The sequence below is a fragment of the Cynocephalus volans genome, chromosome 7 (assembly GCF_027409185.1).
Source record: "Cynocephalus volans isolate mCynVol1 chromosome 7, mCynVol1.pri, whole genome shotgun sequence".
Classification (NCBI taxonomy): domain Eukaryota; kingdom Metazoa; phylum Chordata; class Mammalia; order Dermoptera; family Cynocephalidae; genus Cynocephalus; species Cynocephalus volans.
The window spans coordinates 143,178,670-143,203,369 of NC_084466.1; the positions used below are offsets into that span (position 1 = coordinate 143,178,670).

The 24,700-nt window shown below is 42.9% G+C and overlaps 1 protein-coding gene across 5 annotated transcripts in view; it reads left to right on the forward strand.

The window, feature by feature from the left end:
- Positions 1-24,700, forward strand: part of TCF7L2 (transcription factor 7 like 2) — a 188,399-nt gene that overhangs the window by 68,782 nt on the left and 94,917 nt on the right. For all 5 annotated transcript variants that reach the window (XM_063102519.1, XM_063102520.1, XM_063102524.1 and 2 more), the window contains one exon: positions 5,545-5,646. In XM_063102519.1, coding sequence (XP_062958589.1) covers positions 5,545-5,646 — 102 coding nt within the window. The remainder of the gene's footprint in view (positions 1-5,544; positions 5,647-24,700) is intronic.

Sequence of the window (24,700 nt, forward strand, 5' to 3'; positions counted from 1 at the left end):
CACAGGAAACTTTTCCAGTCAGAATTGCTCAGGGATTTTTAAAACTTCCATTTTGGAAAGGCGGGGTAGTTATTTCAATGAGATTGTGGTCTAGTGGTTGGACCTTGTGACTGGGAATCTGAGCCAAAGGGCTCAGATTCTTTTCTAAGCTTTCCCCCCAAAACTTGAGTCTGCCAGTGACCATCCAATTCAAACCTTTGTTTTTGGGCCACCAAACATGCTTCCTACACGATTGTGTTTGGCCATCTGGATTTAAGGCCCAGCAAGGGAAGGGATTCTGCAGGCCTTTGACAATTCATTTCCTAAGCCAGAGGATGGCAAACTACGGCCCTCAGGCCAGAACCAGCTTACCACCTGTTTCTGTATGGCCTGTGAGCTTAGAATGAATTTTATTATTTTTAAATGGTTGAACAAATCAAGAGAGGAGTAATATTTCCTGACACAGGGCAATTTTATGGAATTCAGATTTCAGTATCCATAAATAAGGTTTTATTGGAAGACTACCATAATATAGTTCCTATGCTTATTGCCCATGGCTGCTTTTGAGTTACAGCAGCAGAGTGGAGTAGATAGGAAGGCGATGGTATGGGTGGCAAAGCCTAGGATGCTTACTATCTGAAGATTTACGGAAAAGGTTTCTCAGTCTGCTCTGAACAAATAAAGGGACAAACTCCACTTCCCCATCCATCTGCGGAACACAGTGAAGGAAAGGAAGTGCTGGGAGTCGCATGGTGTTTTATCAAGGATGTGAAGTTTCCTGGCAGCTTTGACATCATTCTCTTCGTTGTCGTCATCGTCATCATCATCATCATTATTGTCCTTTGAGTTTGTGCAAGGGGGCAGGTTCTCTGTCTTTGCTGCTGATGGTAGATCCACAAGGGTGAGGGTAACTTTGGGAGAGCACGTTCTCTCAGGCTGGCTTGGGGAGGTGCCAATTGCCACTGAACTATTCTGAAGGAGCCTTCTGATTTGGAAGGACCCCCCCCCTTTCCCATTTGCCTTTCCTCATCCCTTTTTTATTGGGGGAGGTGGAAGAGGAAAAGAAATCAGAGATGCTTATCTTCTTCTTTTTTGCTGACAATTTAACAGGCTTTTTAGCTGCTTTGATTCCTTTCAGGCCGCTGATGGTGCATATATTTCGAGACTTTACCCACAGGTCCAAAGCTTAACTTAAGCTCCCTGAGTCATATCATAAAATATGATTTGGGGAAAAACCCTAATGGGTCATGATCAGAACATGATTATTAAACAAAGGATGAAATGCTTAAGCCAAGATGGCCTTACTTTTTTATGAAATGAAAGTCGAGCAGACTCCATTTCAACAGTTTTCAGTGCAGGAATTCCCACAGCCCCATTTGATTGCAGTTTGTTGAAAAGTTTAATGTTTTTGTAGGCAATTCATAATTTCCATGTTGAGAAGCCTAAGAGGAAGAGAGCTGGAGCCCAGTGTTGTTTTTGTAGTGGGATGGTGGGAACCTTTTTTTTTTTCTTCCTCAAAAGGATATAAAACTGACGCTGAAATGTTGGGAAAATGTGGCACAGTATTCCTTTTGTAAATCTGAGATGCCTCCTCTTTCAGGTCTTCCTCTGGGACCCAAGAGAATAGAATTTCCTGCTGCTTAATGTCTCCAGGAAGGAAAAGATTTTCCTCTAGGCTGTAATAGTACCTAATTTCCTTTTTCTTCCCTTTATTTATTTATTTTCTCTATTAATAAGGACCAATTGTAGAAGATGAAGGAAACTGGGAAACCCATCACTTTTGGAGGAGGTTAATAACTTCCTTTTAAAAAAGAGCTTGATATAGTACTTCTTCCCCCAAAAGGAACCTCATCAGCTTAAATGCCAGTTAAGATTCAAGGGATGGGCATAGATATGTGGGTACCCAGCCATTCTGTGGCATCAAGTTGCATTGGGAAGGAGAGTTTGGGGCTGTCATTTCAGAGTCCCTGCAAGTCGGAGGGACTGAGGCTGTCTTCCTCCACCATCTGGATTCAGTTAGCTCTCTCTGGGCAGTGGGGCCGAGACTCATTTCCTCCAACCAGTAATGTTATATAGGCAGGGATCCTGGGCTTCCCTAACATAATTGAAAATTATGTGTATTGTAGGCTCGGAGCGCTGAAATGTAGGCTCATAAAAATATGTGGTGCAGGTAGCCTACAGAGATTGGATAGGGCACACAATGAAGCTTTTATATAAAGTAAGAATTATAAGTCTCTGTGGTAATATTGCATTGTGGGCATGACAGTTCTTGGGTGGGGTCCTCAGGGCAGGTCTGTCACCTTAAACAAAGCCTAAATTTTCTAATTCTGTAGAGCTGGTATATGGATGCAATCAAATCAGTTTGCAGGTGGCCAAAGAGGAAAACATGTCCACTAATCCAACCCTTCCCACTGAGGGTATCATAGGGTCAGGTATGTATCGACTCAGCTTGGCACTGTTCATGGGGTTTTTATGAGATGGAGAGGTGAATGTTTGTTGGCAGGTGTCCATTTTGGTTGGCCTCAAGGAAATGACTCTATTGAGTGGTTTTGACCAACGCAGCCCATATATTTATGTGGCAAGTGAGAATGGGAAGAAGGCAGGGTGAGGCAGGACAGAATAGATTCCCATAGCCCACTGGCTTGGGTTACAGGGCTGAGGGAGAGCTTGGAAACATTTACTTGAGTGGTTCTCAACTTGGGATGCTCCTGCCCCCAAAGAAGATATTTGGGAATGGTTCAATTGTAAGGCTGATTGGGAGGTCCTGCTGCCTGGAATCCTGGAAGTCCTTCAGTGTTTGGGGCAGACCCCCACCCACAGCCGTGTCACAGATAGGACAACACTGTCAATTTACAGATGAAAACCTGGAGATCCATAGAAAGCAAACGGGTTTGATGCAAAATCTTGTGCGAATTACTGACAGAGCCAGAGCTAGGAGCCAGGTTTCTCACCACAGGAGACTTATAGTTCAGAGCTCTGAAGTTGTGGCAGATGCATCCACCTTGTGTCAACCTAGTTGGAAAAATTGACTGTGCACTTTGGCAGGTAGCTTATGGGCCAGGGTCTTCCAGCTTTAGGTACAACTGAGTTTGGTTTTAATTTGCTGGACAGTTGTATCTTTGAGGAACCCTTGGACTGGCTTGTGGATGGCTTTGGCCCTTCTGTCTCTCTTAGGATCAGTGCAAACCCTTCTTTCTGGACTGCCCTCGCTGTTCTTTTTGTTTCTGTTGAATTCTTTCTTACTTATCATGACCTACTCTGTGTAGCCTTGTCCAGTCTCTTTTCTCAGAAATCCTGTCTTCTTTCTTGGCATTTCCTGGGCATGAGTTCCTGAGTCTGGGTCAGAGCTTCACCGTATTGTCTTGACTTATCTGTGTACGTGCATAAGCTCCCTGAGGGCAGACACAGACTTCTTTATCTCTCCATAATGCTTTGTAAAAAGGCTGTGCACAAAGCAAGCTTTAATCAGTGTTCATTGAGTAAAAACTAATATTAGTTCTGTAGAACTAATATTAAAACCAGCCATTTATTTTGCTTCGCTTCTCTGAAATGGTCAAGATGGCTCCTATACATCCTCCGCACATTAACTCATACATTAATCGGTTGGCCTGGAAGGTACAGAGGCTGGTGTTGATGTTCTTATAAGCACTGTGTCTGAGTTTGTTTGGTCATCTGAAGTTTTCCTTAGCAGAACTGTTGTAGTGTTACCAACAAAAGTCAAATGCCTGGGAGTTGCCTAAACATGTGCTATAGTCTTTGTGACGGGGCAAGCCACCTCACCTCAGTTTCCCTTGTCTGCAAAATAGAGAGTTGGATCCCAGAAGTAGTCCCCTGTGCCAGGTATTTTTTTCCTACCTCAGAGAAAAGCAGGAATAGATGCAATCAGCTTTTACCTTTATTTTTATCTCTGTGGTAAACCTGCGCCTATTTAAGCATTTCTCTGGTCTTTTGAAATGAGTGTAAATTGCATTGTGCCATGTGCATCTTTGGCCAAGAAATATTTTTGTTTCATAAGCTTTTGGGTTGGGTGAGGAATTCCATGCTCACCTTACTTGAGTAGCTTCTGCTATGTAAAGACAGTTGCACATATGCACTCAGCTTTCTTTAACGTGAGGGATGATGGCATTTGAGAAACGAAGGTCACTGAAAGAGCAGATTTGGAATTGATGGCTTCTTAGAACATTTGTGGCTTGAGTGAGATTCGTGTTTGCTTTACTTTTATTTTGTCGATATACATTGTGGTTGATTATTGCTCCCCATCACCAAAACCTCCCTCCCTCCCCCCTCTCCCCCCCCCAACAATGTCCTTTCTGTTTGCTTGTCTTATCAACTTCAAGTAATTGTGGTTGTTATATCTTCTTCCCCCCCCCGTTTTTTTTTTTTTGTGTGTGTGTGTGTGTGTGTGAATTTATATATTAATTTTTAGCTCCCACCAATAAGTGAGAACATGTGGTATTTCTCTTTCTGTGCCTGACTCGTTTCACTTAATATAATTCTCTCAAGGTCCATCCATGTTGTTGCAAATGGCAGTATTTCATTCGTTTTTATAGCTGAGTAGTATTCCATTGTGTAGATGTACCACATTTTCTGTATCCACTGATCCGATGATGGGCATTTGGGCTGGTTCCAACTCTTGGCTATTGTAAAGAGTGCTGCGATGAACATTGGGGTACAGGCATACCTTCGATTTGATGATTTCCATTCCTCTGGGTATATTCCCAACAGTGGGATAGCTGGGTCATATGGTAAATCTATCTGCAGTTGTTTGAGGAACCTCCATACCATTTTCCATAGAGGCTGCACCATTTTGCAGTCCCACCAACAATGTATGAGAGTTCCTTTTTCTCCGCAACCTCGCCAGCATTTATTGTTCAGAGTCTTTTGGATTTTAGCCATCCTAACTGGGGTTAGATGGTATCTCAGTGTGGTTTTGATTTGCATTTCCCGGATGCTGAGTGATGTTGAGCATTTTTTCACATGTCTGTTGGCCATTTGGATATCTTCCTTAGAGAAATGCCTACTTAGCTCTTTTGCCCATTTTTTAATTGGGTTGCTTGTTTTCTTCTTGTAAAGTTGTTTGAGTTCCTTATATATTCTGGATATTAATCCTTTGTCAGATGTATATTTTGCAAATATTTTCTCCTACTCTGTTGGTTGTCTTTTAACTCTGTTAATTGTTTCTTTTGCTGTCGTGTTTGCTTTTTTTATCTTCAGAATAGCTTTGTGTTCTCTCCTTTTTCCCCACCCCCCACCTCCACCCCCACCTGCTCCCCTCTGAATAAGGTAGTACTGATGAAATCATTTTATCTGAAGCCACCCTGTAATTAGAATGCAAAGACAAAACTATGGATAATAGTAATGCTCATGTTCTATGTATGTACCTATTGAACTTGAGCTCTAAGGAAGAACTTATGCGTACTGCATGAATTTTCTTTTGCTGTTATTTGCGTGCTTGTAAGTTTTCCAGTTTCTGACCCATGTCACAGTCATTTCTTGGGCTAGCTGCTTTGCATTTCTTCTCTGAAGTCATTATGTCCCATGTTTGTTTTTGCTTCCTTCCTGCAGTATCTCCAAATGAAATGGCCACTACTTGATGTCCAGGCGGGGAGCCTCCAGAGTAGACAAGCCCTCAAGGATGCCCGGTCCCCATCGCCGGCACACATCGTTGTGAGTAACCTCCCAAGGACAATTGTTTTATTGAGGGGCCATGAAGAAAACGCTCTTCTGATGAAAACAGGCCTTGTTTGTCAGTTTTTCCTTTCTTTAAAGGAAGTTTTTTGGAATATTCTTGGATATGGTTTATATCTATAAGGTACTTGTTTTGTGCTATTGGACCTTAGTGATTGTAACCTACCCAGAAATTTTCCGAATCTTCCCTCTACCCTTTAGTCCATGTATTGGGTTAGAATCTAGCCTCACTGGCTGTATTTAATAGGACATGATCACTGTGGTTTGGGGGAGACTAGCAATGGCATCAAAGCAATTTAAAAAAATACAATTAGGGAAGGTGAGGTAGAGAGGGGGGAATTCAAAAACTCAAGAGGGGAGCCTTGGATTTGAGACTTTACAACCCCCCCACCCCATTCATCTTAGTAATTTTTCGGAAAGTAACATTCTATACTAATATTAAAAAAATTTCATCTGAGCTGGCTGACTGTAAACCTAGAGTAGAAATGAATTTAGAAAGGCTAAAATTAAATTTAATCTGTATATCCATGGCTTTGAAAGCGTGTGGGTTTGATATAGAAAACATTTGTTTTCAGTACTAAGAGTCTGCAACATGAAGTGTGTGTCTACATATATTTTTAATGCACTTTCTTAGGATTTTGTAGCCTCTGAAAGTGGAATTTATAAATTAACCTCTTGAGAAGATAGCTCAGCCGTATTAGAATATTCCCTTCTATATATTTATATCATGAGCTGGACTTCATACTTTTGAAATAATTAATGAAAGACATATTTTTATAATGAATCCATGACAGGTAGAATTATGCAAAGCATGAAACAATCTTGTATTTTTAATTTAAGTATCACAAAATGTTATCTATTAATACATTTTGCCTCTATATTACTTGTAATTTCCAAAAATTGCAAAATCATTTACTTAAGTAGAAAACCTTTCAGATGCAGTGTGTCAAATTTCAGGCTAACTGCCTCCTTTTTTTATAGCTTGCTGTAATTGAGTATGTATTATTTAATGAGTTATGCCTCTGTTGGATGTGTGTGTATATATCACAAAAAATTTATGTCTATAAAACCACGTTTTGAGTCATCATTTGTGAAAATGTCTTATCTTCTCATGGTATAAATGAGGCATGTAGAAAGTCATTTGCTAGAATCTTCCTTCTTCCTCCTACCCCTCAATGAAATGGATGCTCTTAATTACATATGCTCCTGTAATGTCGATTTCAGGGCTGGAAGTGACCTTAGATCATCTAGGCCCAACCTGTTCTCAGAAAAGGAAACTGAGGCCCAGAGATGCCTTAAGTGGATTGCCCAATGTCACACACTGAGTTAGTGGCCAGAGTGAGGACTGGATTCAGTTCTCTGCTCCCTTTCTGGGGCCTTGTGGCATGTTCTCTCTTACGGGATATGAAACTCACTTTCTTTGGCTGGTTCTGTTTTTGCCTACTATAAATTGGGTCATCAGGGACTTGCATGGGTGTAAAGAAGTTGCTGGCTTGGGGTCCTGATACAGAGTTCACCTAAAAAAGTGAAGGCCATGTTTTAAAAAAAATAAGCTTAACAACACACAAAGCTTCAAAAAAAGTGTGACTGTTCTGGAGCCATAGCGGGTAAAGTGAGGAAGCCTATCCGTTTGACTCTTCTTGCCTCTCTCAATTTCCCAGCATGGACCCAGGCTTTGAAATTTATTTCTCTGCTTTTGGAAATGCTCGATGGGACTTTCCACATTTTTTTAGCTACAGAGAAAGGACATTATCTTTAAAATCTCTTGGAGGCTTTTTCTTTCTTTGAGGGTTGGGAGGAGATGCAGTCCTAGAAGTGGTTCAGAGGGGACACAGCCCCTCCTGGGTGTGGCATAGGCTCCATGGCCCTGAGAACGGTGAGCATTGCCCCCATGCAAGAGGGGGCTTTGTCCATTTGGACAGAGGTCATGATCGCCCCACCCCCACCCCTGATCCCACTAAGTGTCTTATTTCTGTGTGTAGAAATGAACAATCTGGAGGAGAGGGTAAAACAGTTTTTCCAAAGCCCGTGTGGATTTTGGCGAGTGGAACCATGGGGGGACTTAGGTTCTTTTTTCCTCTACTGTTTAATACAAGGCGTGTTTACTGTAGCAACCACTTTGGAGCACACAATACCACCTTGTAGAAGAAGACCTTTGTCCAGAGGAGCCACAGCTGGCAACTGTAATATGATCTTTTGTGCTTTCCACTGTGCTCTTGGGGACCTGGGAAATGGCCATGGCTTAGAGGTTATGGGTTGGTGGTGAAGAGTGGGCTCTGGGAGCTCAGAGAAGAGAAAAACCATAAGCTTGGACAAAAAGAAACCAAATTTGTGAAATGCGTAATACTTGTGGCAGCTGAATGGTGACTTTGGTTACATGAGTCAGCCCTAGAATTGTGCATTTCTGCAATCTTCACTTGACACCTTGGAGTGAGAGGGGGATTTAGTAGAGAGGGATGGGAAAGTGGTGTAGAAGAAAGGATAGGGCTTGTTGACTCGTCATTCGTCTGGTGACCTGTAGTTTTTGGGAGTGAGGGTCCACGTACCTTGGGATGATAAATTGTCAACCAAACCACTATACCTTGGCAGGTTCAGTGTGTCTCTGTTTATGAAAGGAGTGTTCTGAGTTATGATGGTACATCGTTTGGGACTTTGCACAGTTAACCGTCACCAGAGGCTCTTGTTCGTGGTCATCTTTGCTGATGAACGGCCAGACGCTCTTCCTTACACTATGTTTTTCATTCTTTTAAGTAAAACATTGTCACATCACAATGTTTCATTAGACATGTTTCAAAATAACTGTCTAAGGATTGCTTCCTAATTTCTCCGAAATTTGGATTTATTGTAACTTTTGGGCCAAGCTATTTCATAATTATTTCTCATGTTTCACTTTGAAAAGAGAGAAGTGTTCAGTGTTTGTTAGTAATCATTAGAGGCTACAACTATCACAGATTGCTAAGAAAATAACTTTCTCCAATACCCATTTGGGGCAGAATCTTCACAAGGAAATTTAAAGCATTTTGTCTGAATATTTTAATCTGATTAGATTTTTTTTTCATGCAATATGTGGGTTACCACATTATAAAAAATTGATATGTAGAATAGATGTCTTAACAAGTGGAGTTCAGTTTATCAAATAATATTTAAATTAAGAAACAAACTCCATACATTTTAGGTTCTATAGCTGATACGGCATCCTGTTAGTTATTAAAGTCCAGTGACTCCTAATCTGGGGGAGAGAGGGATGAGGTCTTGATTAGCCAGCTAAAAAAATGGGAATTTACACAACAAATCAATCTCTCCCTTTCCCCCTTCTTTCCTACCCCCATTCCCCACAAATTCATTGACTTCTTAATGCCTCAGATACTAGCCACCTTCCAAGATCCTCAGTCTCCCCAATCCCATTTTCTAATTCACGTAACTAGCTCCTTTTTTGTTCTCTCTGGTGTTTTGAACTTTATGTTTTTAATTCTTTGCCGTTTTTCCCCTCTTACAAAATGAGTGCCAGGCAGCTGAGTTGTGCTGAGTGGCAGCGTTTGAGTCAGCCTTGGCCGACACGCCTCCAGCGGCTGGTAAGCTGTGGGGTTGGGAGCTGCTCCCTGGATACCACCCCCGGTGTCTTTTCTATACAAAGACTTTCATTTAACTTCCTTTGTACCCGGCAAAAAAAGATTCTGTACCCAAAATGGTGGTATTTTGGTATAGTATGTATCTTACAAAACGGCAAAAGGCTTCAAAAGTTCCTACAATTTTGTCTTGGGGGTTTCCTTTTGAAGTCGATGTGGAATTTTACCTTGGGGTGGATTTCTAGTGGTTCTTGGTCTTGTGTGTTTTGTTGTGTAATGAGCATCGAGGTGTGGGATAAGAAAGCAGACTGAATCCTGAGGAACAAAGCTCGCCAGACTGTGGTGGTGTACTTTTTTTTTGTTGTTGTTGTGATTGCTTAAATGCTGAAAGAGAGCAGAAAACTCTTGTGAAATATAGCACGATGGGTAGAACTTCAGGCAGGGTCTCCGCCGTCTGTGCCGAGCATTTTCGAGTGAGAAAAATGCTCAGAGAGCACGATGAACCTTTGCTTTTTGTTTCTGAAGAATTCTGGGGAGCCTACTCATAGTTCATAAGAAACTCTCTTGAGAGTGTCCTCTTTGTTATTAAATATACATGGGATGTTGTGATGGGTTTTTTGACCTGACTTGTATTCTTCCCTGCCCCACTGATGTTTACTGGGACTTGGGATGCATTACGAGGCTCTGTCATGCTGAGGACCCACAGAACCACGGCAGCCCCTCCCGTGTGGAAGGCATCATGCCAGGTGCCATGAAGGAGTGTAGGACCCACGAGGGTTAGTACTGGGGAGACTCGATTTCAACTGAGAAGTTAGTGGGGATTACAGACCTGGATGGCTTCAGGAGGAAATGACATTTAAAATGAGATCTGAAGGGTTGATGGGCAGGTATGGGAGAAGGGGTGGGGAGCGGGAGGCCACTCAAGGTAGAAGGAAAAGGAGCTCAGCTTTAGAGAAGCAGAAAGTCAGGTAGCATGGTGGGAGGTTGGGTTGGACATGGGGGGAGTGGCCAGAGGTAGGGTATGGTGAGCTTCTGGAATTGATCCCAACCACTGTGGGAAATCATGGTAGGGTTTGGCTTTTACCATCGGTGACCTGTGCAAAGCTGCTGGCAGTTGGGGATGGTGGTAGTGGACAGATTTGGAGAGAACATGCAGATGGATTAAATGTTGGTGTTGAGGGAGAAAGGACAGTCCAAGGTAGGCGGATGGGATGCTGTTCACTCTGAACAGGAAATATTGGAGGAGGAGCAGGTGGGGATGAAGAGTTGTCTTTTTAGAGAGATTGTGTTCACCTCTGATTCAATCATTGATTCATTCAGTGATCCAGAAAATGTTTAGTGATCGCTTATGATGTGGGAAAAAGCATTCTAGACACCCAGAGAAAGCGGAGTCAATGATGAACAGTGATAACAGTAATAGCAAAGAAGACTGTAATGCTTCGTACGTGCCAGGCATTGTTCTAGATGCTTTACAGATGTTGTAATGTCCCCATTCTGCAGAGGAGGAACTAGGTACAGGGAGGGTCAGTATTTGCTTACTTGTGGGAGTTGGGATGTGAAGCAAGGCAGCCTGGCTCTGGAGCACGCCATCCTCTTAACCAGTGCAAAGATGGCTGGGCAAGAGACAGGTCAGTGGGTACTCAGGGCACAGTGTGTGTGGTGTGCCAGGTGCTCCCAGCGGGGAGTCCCCGGTACCTGGTGGGCATGGCTCAGGAGACCTGCTGGCTTCCCTGGAGAGTGGGACACACATAAGGCTGGCTAGGGCTTTGCTTTCTGGGTGTAAGTGTTGTGGTTCCTGCAAAGGGCTCAATTGACACATTGTGGGAAGGGAGAGGAGATTCTACAGGGGCAGTACATTTTGGGTGATGTGATGGTCTGAACCTGTGCTGATTTCCTAAAAGCCTTTCCCTGTGGACTTCACTCCCTCTACTACATATATATTCCCCCCCCTTAAAAAAAAATCCATTTATCTATGACTCAGCCAGACTTTCTAGAATATTTGGCATGTTTCCTAGCAGCAACTGAGTCAGAACTTTCTCATTTCACAAGCAGGGCCATAGTAAGGGTGTTTATTTTGTCTAAGGATATAAAGCAAGCCTCTGAGTTCTGCAAAAAATAATATTTTTATAAGGAGAGCTATGAGTATCTAATATGAAGAACCAGGCAACCAGGGTATCTTTTGCGGGGGGCGGGGGAACGAAGTGGTAGATGGGATCAGTAGTGTGAAGTAAACCCCAAAGTGTACGCTGGACCATAATAGAGTCTATGGTCAAAAGTCCAATGCTTCCTTCTCCTCCCAGAAACTCTAGCCTATGGTGAGGAGTTCTCAAGTTCAGGTTTGGGTTCATGGTGTGGCAGCTGGCCACCGTGGTGGTAGAAAGTACTTTATCAAGAAGGGTTGTGTAACCTCCGTTGCATCCCCTTCAGATTAGAATCACGAGAACTTTCAAGGCCTTGAAATGGCATGCCATCTCACCCCTGCCCTCCCTTGTGCTGTTTCATCACTGTTTGGTAATTGTTGTTCTTAGTGTTCTCTAACACTTCCAAAGACGGGGCATCTAGCTCCTGATGCAGACCGTTTCTTTTTTGCATCATATGGACTCTTATGAGAGTTCTGCCTTTCTCGTGAGCTGAAATCTCTCTCCTTGAAATGCTCATTCCTTGATTTGTGTTTTGCTGCTTAATTCTGCTGATGCTTCAAGTTACATGTCTTAAAAATTTAAAGGGAGCTATTGTACCCCTCCCCCCACCGCCTGCCCCCATCACGAAGTCTCCTCTTCAGAAGTATCCTCAGTTGTAATTTAAATCTTCAGTGACTGCCATTTTCCACTATTTAGGGGTGGGGATTGCTAATGTTTGATTAAAAATTCTACCTCTACAGTGAAATTACTTTTTAAATGTAGCTTTTCTCATTTGTAAACTTTACGTTCTTTGTAGATAATTTGGAAAATAGCCCATAATCTCACCATTCAGAGATTATATTATGAATAATTTGATATATTTCCTTTTGGACTTTTTCCTCTAAGTATATTAATATTTATATTTGTTTTCAACATACTTGAACTCATAGTAGTGCCCAATATGTCTAGTCGTGTATTTATTTCAAATGAAAATTGCTGTAGTTAATGAGCACTTCCACGTGTCATTAAAATTCTTAAGGATTTTGGGCCGGCCCCGTGGCGCACTCGGGAGAGTGCAGCACTTGGGAGCGCAGTGGTGCTCCGGCTGCGGGTTCGGAACCTATATAGGGATGGCGGGTGCGCTCACTGGCTGAGCGCGGTGCGGGCGACACCAAGCCAAGGGTTGCGATCCCCTTACCGGTCACAAAAAAAAAAATCTTAAGGATTTTTAATGACCACATAATGGTTCATAATATGATTATACACCAATTTTTAAAACCAATGCCATATTGTTGGACCTGTAGATTATCTCCTTTAGTTTCTACTATTCTGAATAATCCCGTGATGATCATCTTTGTGCATAAATCTTTGTCTCCCCTGCCTCTTTTATTATTCTGTTGTGATAGATTCTTAGGAAGAAGGGTAAAAGAGAACGAAGTTAAATTTTTTTTTTTTTGATACGTAGCCACAGATTATTTACCTCAAAGGTCTCAGTTTTTATAACTATCAGCTGTATGTGAGAGTTAGACTTACCACGATTTGAATGATTTTAATGTCTTTGGGGAATTTAACAAAAGAAAAAGTTCAGGCTTCTCTGGAGAGAAGTGCCCTTAACTACCTCAACCCAGAACACAGACCCGACCCAACACGTTCAAGTCAACCTCCCAAAGGTCTTTCACCTTCAAAACAGTCAAACAAAATAAGGGATTGTCTCTTAAATTATTAGTAGGTTTTAGAGTCAGTTGATGTATTACTGTTTTATGGAATTATGCATATTTTTTTTAGATAATGCACAGCATAGCTCTTATATACTTTAGGTACACCTTAGCTCCCTGAATTACTCAGTACATTTAGGGCCCTGTTGAGGTCTTGAGTGTACTTCTATAACCTCAAATAATTTTAGAGGTTTTTAGTTATAGTGTCTTTGTTTTAATGGCATATTATTGGGCAAAGATATTATTTGTCTGATGCTATGTGTGAGCTTGGTCAGGAATATGACCCTGGATTCTGTTTCTGGGAAAACATACCCACTTTTCAAAGACGCCATTGATAGTGCTTGTGCTTATTATGATCAGCTCACAGTGGCAGGCTCAAACCATCTCTTGACCATTTCCCAATCTGGGTCCTGTTGCGCTTGGGGGAAAAATCTTTGGTGCTCTGGGCTAGCGTTTCCTGACGTTTGTTTCACTGAGTGTTAATAAGGTTACTGGAAAAAAGGGTTCTCTCCCCAGATAGGTCTAGGGAAGCCCTGGGTTATGCAAAGTGAGTGGATTTCTTTAGGGCAGGATCTTGATTCCGTGGGTGCTTTAAGCCCTTTCTAAAGGTTGCCTGATTGCAGAACTTTTCTCAGCATAGATTGGAACCTGCTTTGGAAAGTTGTTTTCATTTCAGCACCTGCTGTGTTTACCAAGCGTGGGAGTCTGTTTTAAATTAACATGGATCTACTTAGAGCTAAACTCATGGTTTTGACTATGTTGATCTTTCCAGTAAATAAAACAAAAGTGTTCATTTGGCACCCATCCTGTCTTGCTTGTCATTTCTTGTCTTGCTGATTAACTCTACACATGGGGTTTGTTTCTCCAACCAGATTGGAAGTTTCTTGAAGCCAAGGCTCCCCATGGCCATTTCTTTGCATGTGGCTTTTTCCCCTCCTACTATGATGCTTTGTTAATTAAGCAGAAAACCAATTTCTGGTGAGGGACTGGAGTTGATTTAGATTGGAATGAATGTGACTTCATCATTACCTTAGAGTGTCCAGAATCGTCTTGGTTAGCATAAGAGTTTGTACACATGTCTCCTTTCTACCTGTTATGGTAGCATGTTTTGGGGAAACATAATTCTGAGTTATGACATCGTGCGTGGTTTGCCAGTAACTCGATAATCCGCCCTTATACATTCCAGCTCACAGCAGAGCATGTCTAATTGCCCCAGCAGCGTTTTGTGGAACGCAGTCACACAAAAGCTCCAGAAAGTCAGGCTGTAGGGCTTTTACTTCTCCATAATCTTGGTTTAAACTGACTGTTCTTCAGAAATCCTGGGATGGGGCCACTGAACTCTTCAAGGCAGTGCCCAATTTGGAAATCTAGGACATTGATTATGAGAAATGGATATATTTCAAGAATGATGTTGTAGGGTATGTGACGTTATCTTGTGACTGTTTTGTTAGTAGCTTGCAGGTCAGATTTTTATCTCTTCTAATAAATTAATATAGAAGGAGAAAAAAGCTGGATTTCAGAATCGCCCCTTGTGATATATTGGGAACTAAGGAGCAATGGGTCTGGCTGGGAAAGTGTTTTGTTATGTCCATTTTGTACATAAGGAGGTGGAAATCTAGCAAGTGAGTTAGCTGAGTTGTCCAGGAATCACCAGTCAAGAATAACCCCATTCCAACAATTGTTTGGGTCTTCAGCCCTACACTCTCCCCTGAGTGCTGGGTTCAATTTCCATTTGGATGCCAAATTGACAGGAAAGTTAGCATATCCAGAATCCAGCTCTTTATCTCCACCTCCTCTCTATCTCCAAACCTGTTACTCCCTGTGCTCACCATCTCTTTTGGTCCCTACAGTTCATTCTCACACTTGAGATGGCCTTTTAGAGCCTTAGTCAGCTCGTGTCACATACCTCTGTGTTGAAAATTGGAGGATAAATTTTGTCTCTTGAAAGAGGACCAGAGCAGCTATGAACAGACAGTTTGCTGCGTCACCTGATTGAAAGGTGGGCATTTGAGATTCGGGGCTCAGACTGGAGAGTATAAAGGTCGGGTAAGCCCAGGCACTGACTGTAGGACAGCGGGCTGGGGCAACAGGAGTACACTTGGTTGCCTGAGCCCCTCGTTCTGCAAACCCTTGCTCCTCTGGCAGGATGCAGCCAATGTCGGGGCTCTCCAGCTGCAGCCTGCCTGCAGCATAGGGCTGCAGAAGCCTCTGGATGGTGTGATGCAATGTGTTTTCCAGCCCGAGCCTGCATAGCGGGTGGGCCAGGCAGTGATTAAGTGCATCAGCAAGGCTGTTTAACAGGCTTGAATAAGATGCGGTCACCGTGTGTCCAAGCACAGTGGGGTAAAGGCCTCTTGTCCTTCCTGCTCCAAGGGCACATGCTAACTGTTTCTCTCACAAGGACACTGTTTACGTTGCCCAGGTGCCAGGGTGAAGAAGACAGTGAACACTGAAAAAGGCTGAAGAAGGAAGGAAGGAAAGCCCACAGCCCAGCCTTGGCACTGGATCATCCCACGACCCCAGTAACCAAGCGGGATGTGGGCCCTGTTATCAAGACTTGTCTTTGGGCCCTGCCTTTGACTCAAGTTAAACCCAACTCGGGGACACACGTGAGATTCTAAGAGATGTATTTTTCCCTGGCCCTTTCCGACTCAAGGGAGATGCCAGCCTTGATGGGTGGAGGTAGAAAATAAAAGCCAAAGAAAGTGTCTCAGTAACAGAAGGAACATGTGGCTGGGCAGAAGGGCTTTTGGGGCCACCTTTGGGATGATTCAGTGGAACTCAGGAAAAAAATAGCTGTTTGGAGAGAGGTAGCAGCCCCCTCAGCCAAAGACCATAAATGAAGGAATGTCTAAAACCCAGAACTGCAGTGACCAAGGCAAGGCATTGTCAGAGGACGAGTAAGTGTGTTGGACTGGTAGAAGCCATTTCCATTTTTAGAATAAAGCCCAGCATCTCTCCTCCGTCCTTCCTCAAGTTCCTTTCCATCCCACTTCTGCAAAGCACTTGGTTGGTGTAGGCTTTGTTATGCTTTTTTCTTAAATTATGAGGTTACCTTGAGAATAGCACCTATGTGCCGACCTCCCTGCATAAGAACACAAATGTTAAAAGTGGAGGAGTGTTCTGAAGTAGTACCTCTCTCTGTACCACTTTTTTCCTGATAACAGCACCCTCCCCTCCCCTTCACTATGGTGGACTGCCTTCCCCTGTTCCACTTGGTTCTGGTGGATGTGTGATTGCATGAGGGGTAGGCATATGACATTTATGAGTCTTTACTATGCAGAGAGGGTCTGCATCTGTGGCTGTTTGCAACCACAGTACCGTCCTACGTACATATATGCACACACGCATTTGTGCACGTGCATGCACACACGCACCTTCCATACTCAATCGAGGATCCTCATTTGCAGAAGATTAAAATGTGTGTGTGTGGTCGGGGGGAGGCCTTGATGGCACCATTTAATTCTTTGTAGCCAGCTGCAATCCTGGACTGTCCAGTAAGGAAGCCAATACTTTGACTAGTTTTCTGTCACTTACAACCCAAGCAGTTCTAACGAATAACAGTTTTCTAAGCCTTAGGTTTATAATGAAAAAGGAGTTCTTTCTTCTATTGAAATTTGAAATCTTTTGTATTAAAAATGCTGGAGTATGAACTGATTTTTCTGCCACTATGTGAATAGGGGACCTTCGTGAGCAGAACGTCCTTGCCTTCTTTAAGAACGGGCTGATTTGTGCTGCTAGTCTGAGAGTTGCTTTAGGAGGGAGATGGATTATACACAATCTTCTTCCACAAATGATTTCTAGAGAGAGGCTTGTTTGAAGAAAGGAGTTACCATGATCTGCTCCTGTGGTCACTGGGAATTTTGAAAATGAACTTAGGTATTTTCATGAAATTCCTGTTTTCATATTTTTAGTTTTTGAGAGTTTTCTTTTTTGGCTCTTACTTAACACACTCAACTTTGCCCTCAATATCTCTTAGTTTTGTTCCTTGGGACAACTGAAGAACACCCAGACAATTAATAGTATTAATAAGTACTGCCCTTTTAGTTGAAAAATGTCAGAATAACGCAGTAGTATAAATATGGAGGCATCACTACACCTTCTGCTGAGTAGTCTCCTCTAATTAACATTTACTTGTATTATTTTAAAAACATCAATTATTTTAGAAACATTATTTGGTGGCAGACTGAGCATACAATTGTTTATTTCTCTCTGTCTTACTGGTTATTACAACTTTACTATTTACAGAGGTTCTATCCACTTTCCTTTATAACCCATATAAATTATGAAAAGACCCCACAACACCAAAAGGCTAAAGCTGTTGTTCCGAGGCCTTGGAGCTGCGAGGCTTGGAGCTGAGTGCAGTGTTGGTACCTAGACTGTAAGCTGGGTAGTGTGTGCTTGGAGCAATGTGTTGAGAGAGATTCTGAGGCCTTATCTGTTGGGGCTCCAAGGGAAAGAATGTGTTGATGGATTAGTATCTGCTAAAGATGAAGGAGAGAAAGAGGAACAACAGAGGTGTCACAGCTGTCATTTCTGCTTTAGGCAATCACCCTTTTCGAGAAAGTGTCAGAAATTGAGCCCCCTGCTGGATCTATCAGAGCCCCATCAAATGTCCATTAAGATGTCATGGTGAACAAAAGTCTTACCAACTCACCATTTAGACACTCGTTCCTGATGAAATGATGGGAAAGAGGAACATTTTTCATCAGAACCAGGAATAAGGATGTGCCCAAGGAAACGAACCTAGGCTCAGGAGCTGGGCAGTGGCTCAGCAGTCTTGCTTTATCCCACGTTGTTCCTTCCATGGCTGCAGGGTCTCCTTGCGCTCCAGGACGTGACACGGGCCACGTATGACATGCAGATTCAGCCTGGTTTTCATGCATCACACCTGGGAATGCCTGCAGTGTTCCAAGTCCTATTTCCAACAGTTACTAAAACTGGACTTCAGGAGTGAGCCCCACATTTCTCCTTTCCTCCCACTATTAAAAGTTATATGATAAAATCAAGTTTTTTCTAAAAAGGGGGATAACTTTCATGTTATCTAAACTTTTAATTTGGGTAGGTTTGTTTTTGTTTATTTTCTTTTTTTATACAAACCAACTTCTTATTTAACCAATTTGTTTTTGGTGCATACACATGATGACCTGATTTATTTAGCACATTATGAGTTCAAGCCTGCTGTGAGACACAAGCACAGCTCTCGTGCCAGCGATCTCATGGTTACGTTTCAAAACATGATTTGAAAAATATAACCCATGGAGAGGCAGTCAGGACATACGGTGAGCTAGTGTGTGTTTGGACGGCTGTGTGGAATAAGTGAGTGGGCAGAGTTTGTCAAGGAGAGGGAGGGCGGGCCATTGGCTTGAGAAATGGGCTGGGGCTCCGGGGGTGGCCAGCACCGCATACAGAGGCCAGAAAGGTTGGGCTTGGCTAAGCATTCTGGTGTCTGGATGCCTATGTGAGTTTCCTCCAAAGGTTTTCAGTTGGCAAAGTAGCATCTGCTGGATATGGAGCAAGGGTGTGGATTGTCGGGATCCTGCTGGGCACAGGCTTCTGATACCAGAGGTCAGAACAGAAGCTAAAGGAAAGGGCTTGCAGAACTTTTTGTCGTGCGCTGTCCCAGAGGCTCAGTTACTACGAGATTGCAAATTATAGACCCGAGCTTTGTTCTCTCTCGTGCTAGCTGTCCTGTTCCTGATTTTTCTTTTAATATTAGACTTAATCCCAGAATTTATGTGTTGAAAGGGAACTCAGAGGTCTCATGGTACAGGACCCTCCTTTTGACAGTGAAGAAATGGATGCATTGAGAAATAGATAAGTACAAGATGGTGATAATACTAGATGTTCACTAAACACTTCCTAGTTCTAGGCACTTTTCTAAGTAATTTAAGTGATTGTCAGGTTTAATCCTCACAACACCCTTATCAGTTAGCTGTTGTTATTATCCCATTTTACAGATGAGGAAACTGAGGCTTAGTGAGGGGAATGGTATACTCAAGGTCACACAGCTGATAAGTGGCAAGCTGGAATTTGAACCCAGGGAGTCTGACTCCAGAGCTGGCCCTCACCCATCAGTGTGATGCAGACTTAATCAGGAGGATACACAGGCAGGGAGGGGCAGGTTTCCGGACACCAGACCAGCCTGGTGCCGGTCAGGCTACACCAGGAACCTGGAGGCCTGGTGTTCCTTTGTGATGATGTTAGTTCCTGTTGAGGAAATGAGGCTTTGTGGGTTCCTAGGAGGAAAAGATATGAACTCATGGCAAAAGAAAGAAACCAACAAAGGGAGATTTTCATCAAGATGAGCTTTCTGTTCATACCAAATTATACCTCCCTGTACACCATGTGAGTGTGTGTCTATACACTTGCGGATGAATTACAAATCTTCTGGTAAATTACATTGGACTTTTCTTGGTAAGTTACACTGGTTTTTGTGAGTGAGTTTTTTTCTCAGATGTCCTATAGTGCTATGCATATTCACTCCCTAATCTATCTTTTGTTTAAATTTGGACCTTTAAGTATTGGGGTTTCCTAAGATGCTTAGCAGTTCTCCCTAGGATATCTGTTTCCTAGTCTCTGTGGCAGCTTGGGTGAGAGAGGCTTGGGTGGGATTCCCTGTTTTTACTGACTGTTACATGTCTTGACTGTTCTGTCTCTTTTCCAGGATGGGCGAGCCTCACTAGCTCCTTTTAAAATTAAAACAAAACATACAGAAAGGTACTAAGGATAAAAAACACTCAGGCCACCTAAAAAAACAATTATTAGTTTTCTCCCCTGTGTTTAAAAGATCAAAACCAAACCTATGTTCCCATCCCTAGTCCATGATTTTTTCTCCCAAGCAATTACTACTGTCAAAATTGGGTGTCGACCCAGTTCACGTTTTTATACTTTTCTGCGTATCTATGTCGATCTACAGTGTACTGTAATTAATGTTAGTGCTTTTAAAATTTTACGTAAGGGTTCCATATTTTGTATAATATTCCGCAGCTTGCTTTTCTTATTCAACATTGCATTTGAATTTTACCCATGTTGTATATTTACATTTAGTTCACCCATTTTAACTGCTATGTAGCATTCCATTGTATGGATATACTACTACAGTTTTCCATTTCTGTACTGATGGTTATTTAGGTTGCTTACAGTTTTTTAAGATGACAAACTGTGCTGCAATAACTGTCCTTGGGCAGGGGTTTGTAGGAATGTGTGTAAGAGTTTCTCTGGGATTCATACTCAAGTACAGAAATTGGCAGAGCACAGGTGTGTCTGCTGGTTTTCAATTTTTATTCACGTGGTATTGTCAAGCTGTCCAGAACAATTGATCAATGAGTAGTTCTGTCACGAGTATGTGAACTCTTTCCCCGCAATCTCACCAACACTTGATCTTGTCAGATTTACAAGTTTTGGCAATCTAATGGGTGTGCAGTGGCATTGTATCTAATTTGCATTTCATTGATGACTGCTGAGGTTGAGCATCTTACCATATGTTTATTTTCTCCTTTGGGGCCCTCCTGGTTTACTCCTTTCTTCGTTTCAAAGAATCAGATAGTTTTCCCTTGTGGGTTTATAGGAGTTTTTTATATAAGTTGGAAACTTGGTTATATGTGGTGGAAATACTTTCTCCCAGACCATGATGTTTTCAGACTTTGCTTAGATGGGTTTTCAAATAAAGAAGTTTCAAATTTTAATGCACTCAAATTTGTCAGTATTATCCTCTATGCTTTTACTTTGTACCTACTCTAAGTAGCTCCAAATTCTGCAAATAGTTGGTGCAGGAACTCTGATTTTGACGGGGCATCTGCTACTTAATAGCCATGTTTAAGGAAATTAGTTTTCTTTGGTAGGAATCTAAGCCAGGGGTTTGATTTTTAAACTAGGAATTAAATATAATTTAAAACAACTCACTTAGAGCAATGTGAAGAAACTGCGGAATGGCCTCATATCTGGAAAATTTGGAAACGCAGAGGCAATAAACAACTCAGTCACGTATTGATGAGGTACTGGGCTCCTGACGATGGGACAGAAGCTTTCTATATTTTATCTCATATATCTTCCCAGCAGTCCTTCTGGAAATAAGCAATTTTTATCCCCATTTTAGAGATAAGAAAACCAGAGCTTAAATAAGTTAGATAACTTACGAGGCAAATGGCAGAGCCAAGATTCAAATCCGGATCTTTCTGACCACAAAGCTTGTGCACTGAATACTACACCCCATTGCCTTCTTGAAAGTTACTTGGAATTTGAGTCCCAATATCTTCATATGTTATTTTAAGTTTGAATCTAATTGGAAAGAAAGAGGAATGAGGGTGGAGGACAGAAGAAGGGCTTAAGATTCAGTAATAGAAACTAAAATCCCATCGCTAGGACATTTCAAAAGGCATGGTTCCATATTTCATGTAACTAAAATGTTAAAAGTCCAAATACCTGCATTGTACAGGTCTGATGCTGAGTAATCATCCTCCCCCATATTATTGGGGTAGGGGGAGGCAAGAAGTCTGGGAAGCTGCTGTTGCCTAAGGAATTACATTCCAGGGGACTCTGAGGATTTAGGTAACCACAAAAGCCATTTATTTCAAGTACACTGAGATTTCTACCACTTTGATCCCTAATCCATAGCATAATTAATAAATGAAATGTGCTGTAGCACGGGTTTTTTACAAAGTGTACTTTTAAAATGGCTTTTGGTCTGACATGATTCATTTGCCACTTGGAAAAGCGGCGTCACTTCGGGTGGGCAGGCCAGGAGAGGAGGCCTGGTGGGTAGTTAAGGGCTGTTTCCTGGGGCATGGCTCCTGCCTTGAGCCTCTGCACAGCAGGTCCTTCCAAACATCTCCCTGACTCTGCGTCCTCCAGAAAGCATGGAGAAGAAATAAAGAGGCCAGGACTGAAGTGTTATCTGCTCTAAGTATATCTGAAGACCGCAGACCACTCATAACCGACGAAGCTCTTTTTATTTGTCTTTGCCCCTTTATATCAGTTGAGCAAAGGTCCTACCAGTAGGTGATGATCATAGAGTGATTACTGGCGGCCCAAACTGAAAAGCCAGATGTTTGCCCTGGTTTCCCTCCCTTCCTCCCTCCTCTCTCTCCCACCCTCTCAATAAATATTTAGTGATTATCCTTAAGAAGACAGGCTGGGGTCGTATCAGTGGGAAGAAAATATTCTTCCTGCCATGGAACTTCGGGGACGGGGGGGCAGATTCCACCTATATTACTTTAATCCTTACAACCTTTGGAGTATTAAGTATTATTATTCCCCTTTTACAGATGAAGCTGAAACCCAGAGAGAAAGGGGGTGGTGGCTTCTCCATAGGTGGAAAGTCAGAACTTTGCAGTGTTAGTTCGGTTAGTGGCCAGGGTCTTATTTCCTGTGCTCTCTCATCGGCTGAACGTGGGCAAGGTGATTTCAGATTGTGGTAGGAGCTATGGAGAAGTAAAGCAGGACAGTGGGACAGAGGGACCAGGGGCTAGTGTCCAAGCTGAGATCTGAACTGTGGGAGGTACCAGAGCTAGAGCTGTGATGCTTACCTGGAAGGGCACTCGTGGAGTAAGTGGCAGCTCCTGGCAGGAAGGAGTTGATGCTCTGCGTGTGCCCCACACTGGTTCATCAGGGCCTTAAAAGGGGGAAGACCATGGGGCCGTAAATGTTACAATCTTACTTTTGGCCCTTAGGGATCCTGTCTTTCAACCTTGGTGCAGTAATAACTTGTGACTGCCCAAGAGGGCTTCCTTTTAGGAAACTGGGGAGAATGGCTTGTTACATTCAAATATGCCATAAAAGTATCAGCATTTATTTCAATGTCTGATGACCTGAGCTTGGGGAGCCTGAGGAGGCTTTGAAAGGGTCTGAAGAGGCCCTTTAGAGCAGAGATGAAAAGGGGGTGGGGAATCCTCAATTCTAAACAAAGAGCCAGCAGTGGGAAGATAGCCAAATGCTGTTTTTGGAGTGGATGAGAGGGGAAAGAGAGGTATATGGATGGTTGGTTGGAAAATGTGGTTTTGCACGCAGAGTTTTGGTAGGGTCCCTGAAGGCCGTACGAACTAAACTCTCTGATACTCAGGGGAAGCGAATCGCCCTAGTCCCATCCTTTTGCTTATCGGGCAGTTGGTGAAAAGAAGTGGCTGTTTCTCCAGTTTGAGCAATAAGGGTGGTCGAGGGGGTTGGATCCATGTGGCTTTCAAGTTCTCAAGGGCCCTGTTCCTTGTAAAAGTTCCAGGTTTTGGGTCTGGGACTGTGTGAGTTCTGTGTGTATGTGTGTGTTGTGCCTTAATATGGAGAGGTGGGCTTGGGCCAGTGGGAAAGAGAGAGACCTCCAAGCACAGAGTGACAGGGTTTGATAGGAAGCAGCAGGAGAGCGTTGCTGCCTTTATTCCTCAGTAAATCCTTGCACAATGCCATATGCTCTTGTTGAATTCCATAGCTGCTGCATAGGGTGTGATTTAGTTAATGCCACTCCGCAAACAGGAAACGGTGTTCACTGCTGTGTATGTGCTTTTCATGGAGATAAAGTGTCACGAGCAGGGCCCTAAACCTGCAAAATCACTAATGCAGCCCCCCATGCTCAAGAAGGGTGGTGTGTGTTTGGGGGTGGGGGGTAGAAAGGAGTGAGATGGGGAGGGGACCTTTGGGGCTGTAATTCGTACAAGTAGGCAGTGGCGTCAGTTGGGAGGAAAATATTGATGTACCCTTTTTGTTTTTGAACCTGAAGTATGGGTTTTTCAGACCCATCTGTGGATTTTTAAATGTTTTCTGAGTGCCAGAGTTTGGATGTTAGGTCACCGTAGGTGTCCACTCGCATATACACGTTTCAGCGGAATATTTTCAAGACTCCATAAAAACATGCGGCTTTCCAGGCTGGGCCACTTGTTCGGGTCCTCCTCCCACCCCCCACCCTTTTTGGCAAAACCATGCAAACATTGGTATTCAAAAATATTTTGTTACTTTTCTTGGCAACGCGTTCCAAGAAGGAATTGCAACACAGTCTCAGAGTTAGGAGGCAACTTTCTGGGGAAAAGGCGGGGGTGGGGAGGTTTGGAGTTTGAATCAAAAACAGACACCGAAGCTTTAATAAAATAAATGAAGCGGAGCCCTTTCAGCTCACGGCGGACTGTGTTGGTGCGGGTCAGGCTTTAACGTGCCTAGTGGAAATTGACAGTCTGAGAACTGGGACATAAACAAAAATGTCAGTCCCTGGGAGTCTTGTTCACTGGACAATGTCTCAATTGTTTCCTTGGTTTTCAAGGCAGCAGGGGAGAGTGGAATATTAACTGTTTACTGCCCAAGGCTGGCTGGGAAATCGCCTGGAGAAGGAGAAAAGACAACAGAAAATCACATTTTTATTATTTAGAAACTATGAAACATGTCAGTAAGCGATAAGAAGAGAGCAGATTGTCAATTATCTGCCATTCAACTCCATAGTCCTGAATACCATTTTCAGGGGGTGTGTGTATGTGAAGGGACAGTGGTCATTTTACATTTGAATGTTAGGCTTGCATATTGTCAGTTTTTAAAGTTTGCTGGCATGGAGCTTATCCACCCCTGGTAGACAGTGGGCTTTAAAGGAAGGAAGCGTGATTTCTGATCACGGTTTAAATTTTAGCTTTCAGCTGATATCCTGTTAGCATTTGTTCCT